This window comes from Natrix helvetica (genome assembly GCF_964273705.1).
Source record: "Natrix helvetica genome assembly, chromosome: 3".
NCBI classification, from domain to species: Eukaryota; Metazoa; Chordata; class Lepidosauria; order Squamata; family Natricidae; genus Natrix; species Natrix helvetica.
In genome coordinates, this window is record NC_138549.1 from 44668626 (window position 1) to 44681263 (window position 12638).

The window sequence follows — 12638 nt, forward strand, 5'->3', positions numbered from 1 at the left end:
CGCTCCCTTTCGGCGCTAAACCCGGAAGTACGGTCTTGCCCCACCCCTGGCGACAGGACGACGCTTGCCTGCGCTCCACCAGGTCGGCTGGGAACGGAGATGTTTCTCTGCTCAGCAATGTCTTCAGTGGAGTGGTGGCAGCCTGGCAGGCTGAGCCTGCATCCCTTTCAGGCGCTCCGCTCCGCTGAGGAAACGTCTCCATTCCCAGCCGAGCTGGTGGAGCGCAGGCAAGCGTCGTCGTGTCGCCAGGGGCGGGGCAAGAACGTACTTCCGGGTTTAGCGCCGAAAGGGAGCGCGCGTATTTTCAGATTACTGAAAACAAAAGATGCCAGAAATCCCACTGAGATTATCATCCCATCACTCCAACAAGGTAACAAAAAACACCTGACTGAGCATGTTATATTATGTGTTTAATATATTATTGTTAAAATTATATGCTTTTGTGTGAGTGTTTGTCTGTTTTGGCAGGTCACTGCGTGGTGTGGCTCTCTGACTCTCACAGTTTAAAATTTTGGCTCTTTTTGTCGAACTTGTTCGCCACCCCTGCATTACACCTTGTATAACTTGGCTGTAAAGTACATTTCTTTATTACATTTCTTTACTAAAGTACATTTCTTTATTAAGACTTCTATTGAAGTCTTAATAGACTGGATAGAATAGTTTTTCAAATTTAACTTAAATGTCAATATAGTTTTTTTATTAGACATTAGGTTTTTTAAAATAAAAATGTGATTTAATTGCCATAATATGTGAATTTTCTATATCTCTCTGTTTTTCATTTAACATATTGGAACACTTTTTTCTTTCTAAATCAGAACTCACACAAATTGAAGACCCAAGAGAGCAATGGAGAAGAGAACAGGAGCGCATGCTAAAGGAATATTTAATTGTCGCTCAGGAAGCACTTAATGCCAAAATGGAAATTTATCAAATTAAGCAGCAGCGATTTGAGCTAGCACAAGAAGAGTATCAACAGTTGAACAAACTGTGTGAGGATGACAGTCACTCTTATGCAAGTAGTAAGTTTGCATTTCCTCTTCAAATAATATAAATTTAAAGTTAAGATTTTAGCTAAAAATCCCAATCCTTCAAAAATTGTTCTTGATAACTTCAGCGTTTTGCATTACTGAAGACTATTAACTACATTTGATACTATGTGTACTTTATTTATTTATTTTTATTTAATTGCAGGTTTTTTTAATGATCTTTACCTTAAAAAATCTTACGAAATTCGCTGTTATACTTGCAGAATAAAAGACCAATCTAAATTTTAAATGGAGGCTGGGATTCTGTTTCACAATAGTTTTATTTAATGGAAAGTTAGTTTAAGATATATTGTTGCTAACATTGGTCTACGGGTATTAATTTTACTACCAACAAAGGGACTGTCACTCATCTTTATACAGTGTAGTAACATGCTTTATTTATACTGTATCATACTTTTTCTCCACAAACTCATGGTAGCTAGCCTAATAGCCAGCATGGGAAATCAACCATTGAGCTTGCATGACTGAGGATAAACGTGAACATGGATCTTTTCAATTATAGTCCAGCCATTAAATACTAGATTTCTTCGGCTTCCTACAGTGGCTGATATATGTTGCTGTGTTCTGAATGTGCCTTTTATTTTTCCCTGAAAAATAGACAATGAACTAAGTGGGAATGACTTTACTTTAGTGTAGAAATCCTTCAGAATCCTGACTTCTATTGTTTATTCTAAGTGAAACAATAGAAAAACAAATAGACATTTGTTTGAGCAAGTCTCCTTGATTACATTCATATTAAACTTTGCAACTTACGTGAAATGAACGCTGTTTCTTTATGAACAGCTGTCAAATCAACAAGAATATCTGGTAAATATAATAACATTCTGATACTCACTTTCTGGAATTCAGAATGTGATATTTTCAAAATGAATGTTATCTAGACCAGAAGAACTAAATTTAAGTTAAACTACTGAAATATTTTCAAAAGTTAGTAACTTGTATTCTAAGTCCCAATTATTCAATACATATAGAGCAACACATTTGCTCTTAAACAAACCCAGTTGTGCAAATCTAGAGATTTGGTATCAGTAGGAAATATTTATGCAGAAAATAGTGTTCATTCTCTTTTTAAATATTGGTAAGTGTTAACAATACTTCTATATTTAATCATTGTCCTCTTTTTGTGGAGCAAATTGTGTGTTCCACTTATGAATGAATGCTTACTGTCACTATTCAGCAAATAATGATGTATAAATTGGAAGTTCAAATTATTCAAAATAAATAAATATTTTGTGTAGAATATAAAAATTAAGAATGTAAAAAGTTATAACATGAGGATAGTTCTTGGAAATTCTGTTATATTTACAATACAGCTCAGTATAGATGTAGATCTTTCGGCGTAGATAAAAATGAAAGAAAAATGCCACATATTTCAAGTGTATGTGTGGTTTAAATAATTCAGGAATATAATTTTCATCTAAAAATGAATTCATATTCATTCTTGAGACAAAACTAAATGGATGTATAGATCTCACAGAATCTTTAAAAAACCAATAGTTTGATAGCATTTCTACTACATTTTATTTTTTTCATGGTAGTGTACTTTGAATTTTTGGTGCTTCTCCTGCAGATTTTTAGATAACATTTATATTTTAAAATCAAAATACTTATATTATGATTTATTTAGTTTTAAAACTATTTTTCCACAATTCTATTACTCCCCCCCATCTTGTTTTAAGCAATTACAGTTGTCTTTTGCAAAGACCCTTCTTTACTTATTCAACAGAAATATTAGAATACCTACCTTTCCTTTATTTGATTGGAGTGCTCCAAATTCTAGAAAAATAGTTTAAAACAGCATTAGCTTAAACAAAATAAATTTCACTGCCTAGCTGCAAATATTAGTTTACTTTTAACTGTTCCAAAAATGCCAATATAAAATAAGAGGTGTTTTTTTTACTAACTTCATCTTTTAAATTTTATTTTAATAAATTAAGAGATGTTCTGTGTCGATTTATTCGGACAAACATCACACTGAAATCAATAGGTTTTGTTCCACATTTAGTGTAAAAAGATTGCATTTTTTACTGGATTTTTTCTTAAAGATTAAGTACTACTATTTGAAATGCAATATTGACAGTAAACAAATGTTTATGACAAATTTATGACAAATGTAACAATAGTTATGACAAACGTTGATGATATGTTGCTGCAGGCAGCATAATTATTTGACCTTTCATGTCCAAAATAATATGAAATAAAAAATCCTTAAATCTTATACTTTTTCATATATGTTGCCAAGCATTTGCTCTGTTTAAGGATATAATTACTCTGATTAATATGTGGTTGACATTCACAGAAGTTTTTGGTGGCAGGGAGGTAGACAAAATGGCAACGTAGAATATTGTGGTGGAATAAGTGTACTGCTGCACTTCTAATTTTCTTTATGCGTGCTTTGTTTAGTGTCATATTTTATGGCACAGCATACACTGCAATATTAAGACTACATTGGATGTCATTTGGCTGACAGGGATGACAGGAGGGACGGTCAAAAATAATGTTAGAAAATGTTACTTCACAGAAAGAGTAGTAGAAGCTTGAAACAAACTTTCAGTAGAGACAGTGGGCCAATCATAGGTAACTGAGTTTAAAATGATCAAGATAAACACATGTCTCTCACCCAACAAAATTTAAAAATAAAATAAATTTAAAAATAAACTTCAAAGGGCAGACTAGGTCTTTTTCTGCTCTCAGTTTTCTTTGTTTCTGTGTTCTATAATAGTAATACAGGGTGCAGCTGCTTTATTCCAGTTTGTCTATTTAACTCAGTATTTTTTACATTGACTACAAACAGACCTTGGGATTCCTAATCCTGATTTATGAGACAAGGAATTAAATCTGGAAACTTTTGAATGCAAAGCAGAAGCTTTGTCCTTGAGCTACAGATAGTTAGGAATCAGATAATGTGTTAAACCAGTGAAGATTTCATAAGCATGGTTCTCAAATGCAGGTGGGAGATCTACAAAAGCTGCATAAGGAGGACCTCTAGATCAAGGATCCCCAATCCTTGGTCTGTGGACCAGCACTGGGCATGCCAGAAATTGGGCCACACAAATAAGCCATCCATGGGATGCAACCAGCATGCAAAACCATGCCCTCTCCAGTCCATGGAAAAACCTCTCTCCACGAAACCAGTCCCTGGTGCCCAAAAGGTTGGGGGCTACTGCTCTAGATCCATAAGTATCTGCTAGTGTTGAAGTATTCGTTCTTTAACTAGGATAGTCTTATCTTCAGTCCAGTAATATAACTTCTTGAATAAATGTTTGGCATAGAGTTTGCTGATTGTATTCAAAAGATTGACTGGATGATAATTGTGAATGGTATTGTCAATAAATGTAAAAATTCCTGTCAGAAATGTCTTGACTGAATGAAGAAAATAAATTATTGCTTAATTCTTATTAGACAGTTTAGTTGTAAGATGCTTCAGAGAATTGCTATTTTAATGGGAGAGTCAGGATAAAAATGAATAAATAACATTTTCTAGCTTCCTTAAATACACAATGGCTTTTAGTCTTAGATTGTACTTCATTCTGCTCTCTCGATAACGTGCTAAAGGTATGAAGGTCGTATAGAATTAAAAGGAGTCTGGTAGCATCTTTTCAAACTATCAATTTTATTAAAAACCATATGCTTTTGTTAACAGCTTGCTTCATCAGATGCAACTATAACAGGGCAAACTCCTTCTGATTCTTTTATTACCATATGGCTTTCCTCCTACAATATTTGCAGTATCAGAGAAAACTTCTGAAAGGGTGTTCCATGCAATATTGCTTTAGCACATTAGTTGCATTAGAAATAGGATACCTCACCCAGGGACGGGATGGACTGGTGGACAGAAAAAAAAACATTTACAGTCTTCTTTAATGCTGCAAATGGAATATAACCCAGACCCTTTCCATTTTTAATATATTGTGATGTTACTGAAATCAACTTTAATTCTCCTACTACTGTGTTCTCCTAAAAGGAAAAAAGCCCCAATTTATGAAAAAATTAAATAACTACACTAGACCCCAAAATTGTTTAAAAAACGGAGGAAAAAACCTATACAATCGTAGCTGAAAACTGCTAAATTAGTCTTCTTAAGGTACAAAGCCACCTTACCCCCTATGACCGTGATGGCGATGTGGCACGCATAGCCATATTTGCCAGCATGCAAGCTGGCCAGCTGATTTTTGGCCTTCTGGAGGGCTGGGGGAGGCTGTTTTCACCCTCCCCAGGCTTCTGGAAAGCTTCTGGAGCCTGGAGAGGGCAAAAAACAGACATAACAGGGCAACCGGAAGTTCGGAAACGATACATTTCTGGCTTCTGGAGGGCCTCCAGGGGGCCAGGAGAGGCCATTTTTGTCCTCCCTAGGCTTTAGTTGTGCATGCATGCGCGTAGTGCGGGTTGCATGCGCAGGTGGGTGGGATGCATTGCATTGTGGGTGTGGGCATATACACACACACGATAGCGTGTGCGCACAATTTTGGCACACCTTTACAAAAAGGTTCACCATCACTGCCCTATGAGATTAAACAATACTGAATTATCTCTTAAAACAACTATAATTCATAGTTTTTCAGACATTATGCTTCTTCATCAGTGTTTGTATAGCAATGCTTTATGTTATTTGTTTGAATAGGCAAGGTAGTAGAAAAGAAAAAGTTAGAAAAATAAGAACTGGGATAGAAAGGTCACAGAGCCATATTTAGAAAACTACTGCCCAATCCATCAAAACGGCTGCATTTAAATGGTGTGTGTGTCTGTGTGTGTGTGCGCGAGTGCACACACACACACATACTGGTGTGTCTGTGTGAGAAAGTCTTCTGTCCATGGCAGAGTCATCAGTACAAATGGGGCAGTTGTAGCGCTGATTGCAAATGGCTCTCTGGCCCTAAAAGCCTTCTTCATTGCCAACTATGATGCATCCCTCTCGTTGCTGCTTAGTCTTTAGCAGAATAAACCATATATCTCAAAGAGAGTACTTCCCCTTGACTGAACATGAATGTTTTATTTTTTTTAAATAAGCCTCGATACTGTGGAGGGCTGCAAAGTGGATAACACTTTATTTACCCAAGGCAGTTCGACAACTATGCTAATGTTGAGAGGTAACTTGCAGCATTGAACATGAAATTTGCTTCGCCCGTAAATAAGCATTTAATCCAATTGCTGGGGCAGGATGTGACTGAAACGAAGTTAGCATGTCATAGAACTGGTATGTTAATCTAGCTGATGAAATATAGTATGAGTTGGTGTGGCAGGTTATCCTTGACACACAGCAGTTAAATTGATCCACATCTGTTTACACATTAGTGCAATGCTTAAGGAGCTGTAGATGCACAGATGGAATGGAAAGATATAACTTCTCCCTCTTCTTCCCTCTTTCATCCCCTTTTTTGACTCACTAGAGACTTTAGAGAATGAATCATTGCAGATCCAGTAGAATTCTACTGTGTCCAGAAGTAGTGCCATCATACATGGGATAATACTGCTATGGACAGTCTCACCACTTCCAGCAGGGTAATCAGCAAAGCTGATTTAAATATTGAAGTTATGGGATAGAATTTGTGAGCAAATACTCTATTCGGTTTTGGTAAGGATTTATGTCAGGATAGGTCTTGGTGACTCCAATAACGAAGAGCAGTAAGTCTGAGATAACCAGAAAATAAGTGGTGCCTAAACTTGTAGAGCAACTTGTTCACAGTCATCCAATCATACTGAAAACCCAGCTTGGTGGCAGAATATAAGTGTAGATTGTATTGGGATTTTGGTATAGCAGGTAATTGCATAAAACCATCCACTTCATGAAAATATACTCTGCATTGTTCTCTATCTTGTCTTATTTGAAGCAGTTGGTGGTCAGCTTATATGCTTGGACCCAATCATTAAGCTCACAAAACTATTGCAACTTTCGGCAACCAAACCAATGTTCTCATGTTTTAGCCTCTCATACTTTTCAGGAGTCCTGGGAATGACCTGGCTTCCGGCTCACGATCCATGGGACCACAGTGACATCACCTTTGACTGCATGCAAGATTTGTAATCCTCAGGGGGTCAGACACTCATCAATCAGAGTTTCATAGGAGGAGGGCTTTCAACCTTGTCATCCAAATATTTGAAGTATGCAGATGTATTGGAAGAGTCAGATCTTAATCTGAAATACTGTTTCCACAAACCTATCCCTGGATAAGTGTAGATAACAATCAGTTCCATTATACCCATTGTTGGGCAGTCTAAAGTATGTGTGTATATGCATACATGGTGTGAGAGAGAGAGGTATGTGTGTGCCTGTGTGTGTGTGAGGGAGAGGGAGGGAGAGAGGGAGGGAAGCAGAACATCTGCAAAAATGATTTTACCTATTCATTTTCTTTTTCCAGCACATACACCTTTTAGTAAAAAGAAGGGTAGCTTTCTTCATGTTCTCTTGCTTTCTTAATCCCTCTAAACATTATGGATCAGTGTTGTTTTTTTCATGATTTCAGAGTTCTTAAACTGGTTATAGAAAGAACAAGTTTTCACTCAGGCCTCAGGGGTTTTAACAATCACTATGGGAAATTTGAATACACAAAATTGCATTCAACTGTCTTTCATTGTCAAATTGCCCTCATTCAGAATCTATTTTCTATGATTTCTATTATTTTTTATTGTTAATTTGTTTGAGCTATTTGAGTTGAATAATTTGAGGGCCTTTTTCCATTGGGATCAGTTCTCTTGAATCTCTACATATTTATCATTTTGAGTTAGAATAATTTATTTTTAATCTGCCTATATTGGCTTACCTGGAATATTCCTTCTCATTTGAGAGTACCCAGTTATAGAATATACATCCAAAATCAATTAATCATTTCCAGGGATTACAGCAATTTTCAGTTTTGACCAATGTTTTTCATAAATTTATTCCAGCACTCTTCAGCCATTTATCCAATTTGTTAAGACTCCTTTCATTAGAATTTTAAGACTTAACAAACTTTTAATTGACTCACGCAAGCCTCCAGTTCTAGTCTATTCCCAATCATCCTGCTCCTTAATCATACAGGCTGGTGCTTCTGATTTTACTGATGAAACTATGCTATTTCAGTCTGTTGTGGTTTCTGGACATAATGTTCCTTGTATATTTCATTTTTCTTGTAAATCTACCAAATTAATGTGTGACATTATTAACAAGGAGTTTTGATCTATCTAAAGATGTCTTTCAGACATAACATCTGCTGTATTACATGTAACAGAATGTAGCAACAGAAATTTTGAGTTCAGTTGTTGTCGTAAGTAGAGGACTACCTATATGGAAAAAAATAGCAAGGGGAAAAAAATCAAAATTGGTAGAGGAAACAGTTGGAAATAATTTCACTTGTTATAGTAAAGATTGATTCCTAGCTATATTGAGTTGAATGAGTTTTAGAAAGTTCTTTTCTGTTTGAATCTGATTAGGGGAGCTTGAAAATGTCCATGCTTTCCATCCTTTATATGTAATCTCCTTTTGTAAATTAATTTCTGCTATGAAGATGTGTATGCTTTGCTTTTCCAAGAAATAAAAGAGCTGAGCTAACAATTGTGACAGATGTTGAGGTAGATCTAGTCCATGAATTATATATAAACTACCATGTCTGAGCAGTTTATATAACCTTTTCTCATTTGAATTAATAATCATGGTTATTTAAATGGTATCATTTGGTAAATATTTCCTGGACCTAGACTGTTCTTTAAGTAAAATACAGAAACGAATTACTGAATTCGGATATATTTAGTCTGAGTAAATCTGGGCTAAGTAACAATTCATGGCAATTATTTATTTAATAGACATCACTTTGTGATTAGTTCCCCTTTATATTTAACAAAATTTCTTGAATATTGGAAGTTTTTGGATTATAATGGATTTTCCTCTCTGTTTTACAATCGTTATCATTTAAATGTATTGTTTTGCAAGTTTATTTTCCAGTCTGGTTTAATTTTGTTCTATGTGCCACTACGTCTATTATTTTGAATTGAAATAATTGGACATTATTACAAGCACTATTCTTCTTTAAGTTAGAGTGAGAAGTTTAGCTCCCCTTTTCCTTACAGTTTATGTTATAAAATGCTAAATTCGAACTCTTTTGATTGTAAAATAAATACTAACATTGGGTCTCTTGAACTAACAGTGAATTTAGCTTTTAAATGAAATCATACTTTTAGATGAAGAGGTAGATTATATGTTGCCACTTTATTAATAGCAAAATAAGAGTTTTCTGTGAAACAGAGAGTGAAATTCCCTTCTTTTCTTGTGCTTGTTAGGAACTTTTTGTGGAGTTTATTTTGAATACTTATTTTTTTGTGTTTTTCAGCATATTCTGGATTTTCAACCAACACTAAATACAACCCATCTCAGATTAAAGCAGAAATAGTTAGTCGGCGTGATAGAGTGAGTAACATTTTTTAAAATACTGTATATTGTTCCGTAATTATTTAAATTCATATTTTACCACAATAGAAGGACTGCTTGTTAGGAACAATTGGTGTAATATTTGCATAACTATTTAAAATCTTTTCCCCCAGAAAGTACATAATAAGTTCTGGTAGTAATTAAGCCATTATATTGTATCATTTTGAGAATTAATTGCAATTTAGGATGCAGAGATTAATTTAGGAAAGTGTGACATTTACAATACTAATCCTAATATTTTAATTATTTTTATATTTTATACTCTAATTTACTGTACTTATTGGTTGTAAACTTTATAGTTTTAGATTATCTAAAGCTGGTCTATGACAAAGAATGTATTTATTAATATGACATAAAAATTACACTGCATATCACAATGTAATATGGGTTTTCATGCTAGTGCTCATACACAGTTTGAAACCAAATTGCAAATTTTGGTGTATAATGCTATTAGGTTATTTTGTCTAATTAGCTAATTTCAGTTACGTACAGAAAGGTCATATTGTAATCTCAGATTCAACAATCCTAAATTAAGAAACTAAACTGTGATCATCAGCTGAACTATAAATTGCAATAATTTCTTTGGTTATTAGCACAATTGTTTCTTCATGGTCTTATCTCAAGCTTTCTAGATTAAAGAGAGAATTAACACAGATGAAGCAAGAGCTACAGTACAAAGAAAAAGGAGTAGAAACACTGCAAGAGTAAGTTAAAAATGTAAAAAGACGGGGCTGTTGTTTATGTTAATGTTTATAATATAGGCAACAAAAAGATGCTAAAATAATGATATAAATTTTATATTTTATTTTAATTTTAGTGGTATTAGCAGGGTTTTAAAAAACTATAGTTTTTACTTAAGAAATAACCTTCCTGACAACTAATGAAATAGTGTTTGTATAGAACAGTTTCTCCCTTCTCATGACATCTGTCCATTGTATACTTTGGCCATTTTGCAGAACAGTAGCTGGCATAGAGCTTTTTACTTTTCTACCTGTTCTTTCCCTCTCTATATGTATCGATAGAAAGGTTAGAAGGCCAATACTTCACCTAATTTAATATAAATAGAAGGTAGAAAAAGCTTTTAATACTTGTCACCTCCACTACTACTTGTGACCAGCTAAAATAAGGGAAAAAAATCTTAATATCAGACTTCAAGATTTATTCAGATTTGTATTACCAAAAGTAAACTTTCAAATGTATGTTTGCGTATAAGGATTGATCGGAAGATGTCTAATTCTCATGTGAATTATAAATTGGATGAAGCCCAAGCAATAATGAATGAACTTCGAAGCATCAGGAAGGCCATATGTTTGGGTGAAAGAGAAAGACAAGACTTAATGCAAGTAAGAAGTAAATAATAATGTATATGGTTTTATAATGTCTGCTAACTCTTATAATTCTTAGGGATGTCCTTTTTCTTAACCAACAATATAATTTTTTTAGTGATTGGCATATTTTTGAAGCATAAAAATATGTAAATTTACTTCATATTTTGTTGTATGACACCCAGAGTCACTTGCCTATGAAATGGGCAGCTATAAAAATTAGATAAAAATATAAACTTTTTTTTGGTAATGCTTAATAATGTTTTATGTTTTTATCTTATTTAGGATTTGTTTTGGCTTTAAGTGTAAAGTCAATTATCACTTCATATATAAAATAGCTACTACTCTTAGACCAATGTAGCCATCACCACTACAGCAAAAGAAATGATATTTTGCAGAGCAGTTTCTTCTTTAACTAATCTGGAAGACAGTCAAATAATTTACCAATATCTAATACTAGAATTGGATTGAAATGAAGGAATTAAGAAATGTGGTCTTGGTTTATCAATCAACTATAATTTTATTGTGTTGCTGCAGCAGATACATTTTTTAATCACACACCATATTTTTCGGAATGTAAGACACACCTTTTTTCCTCAAAAAGAGGCTGAAAATCTGGGTGCGTCTTATGCACCGAATACAGAATTTTTTGCCTCCCGAAGCCCCACCCCTTCACCCAAATGGCCCTGCATACCCTTATGGAGGCTTTCAAAGAGCTCCTGGGGGCTGGGGAGGGCAGAAATGAGCAAAAAACAGGCCGTTTTCTGCCCCCCAGCCCCCAGCAGCACTCTAAGCCTCCATAAGGCTATGCATGCAAAAAAATTTTTTACAAAAAAGGACCGTTTTTTGGCTCATTTTTGGCCTCCTCACTCCCCCAGGAGCACTCTGCAAGCCCCCCCCCCAAAGGCTATTCATGCCTTTTTTGGGGGGGAACGGGTCCGTTTTCATGAAGAACGGGCTGTTTTGGGGAGGTTTGCAGAGTACAAAAACTTTTTTTCCCTTTTGGATAGCTCTTTGATTGATGAGAATTACATTGATCAAGTGCTGTGCCAGCAGAAACACCTACCTATCTACTGTGTTTCTTTCTATTTTATTTCTCTTTCTCTATCCCTCTACCTACCTATCTACCTACCTACACACACTCTTTCTCTCCCTCCCTCCCTATTGTATTTCTTTCTCTCTATTTCTCTCTCTCTATCCCTTTATCTAGCTACCTACCTACCTAACTACTCACTCTCCATACCTATCTACTGTATTTCTCTCTCTCTCTCTTTCTCGCTATCCCTCTACCTACCTATACACTCTCTATCTCCCTACCTACTGTATTTCTCTCTCTCTCTCTTTCTCCTTTTACCTACCTACCTACTCTCTCTCCCTACCTCCCTACTGTATTTCTCTCTCTATTTCTCTCTCTCTCTCTCCCTTTCTCTACCTACCTACCTATATACTCTCTCTCCCTACCTATCTACTGTATTTCTCTCTCTATTTATTTCTCTCTATCCCTCTACCTACCAACCTACCTACTCTCTCTATCCCTACCTATCTACTGTATTTCTCTCTCTCTCTCTCTCTCCCTTTATCTACGTACCTACCTACTCTCCCTCCCTCCCCCTATCTACTGTATTTCTCTCTCTCTACCCCTTTACCTACCTACCCACTCTCCCTACCTACCTACTGTATTTCTCTCTTTATTTCTCTCTCTCCCTTTCTCCCTCCCTTTACCTACCTACCTACCTACCTACCTAACTAACTAACTAACTACTCCCTCCCTCCCTATCTACTGTATTTCTCTCTCTATTTCTCTCTATCCCTCTACCTACCTACACACACACTCACTCTCCCTACCTACCTACTGTATTTCTCTCTCTG

General features: G+C 35.3%; 1 protein-coding gene across 2 annotated transcripts in view; it reads left to right on the forward strand.

The window, feature by feature from the left end:
* WWC3 (WWC family member 3) overlaps positions 1-12638 on the forward strand; it is an 89540-nt gene that overhangs the window by 37658 nt on the left and 39244 nt on the right. For both annotated transcript variants that reach the window (XM_081946817.1, XM_081946818.1), the window contains exons 3-6: positions 816-1019; positions 9347-9423; positions 10069-10148; positions 10658-10787. In XM_081946817.1, coding sequence (XP_081802943.1) covers positions 816-1019; positions 9347-9423; positions 10069-10148; positions 10658-10787 — 491 coding nt within the window. The remainder of the gene's footprint in view (positions 1-815; positions 1020-9346; positions 9424-10068; positions 10149-10657; positions 10788-12638) is intronic.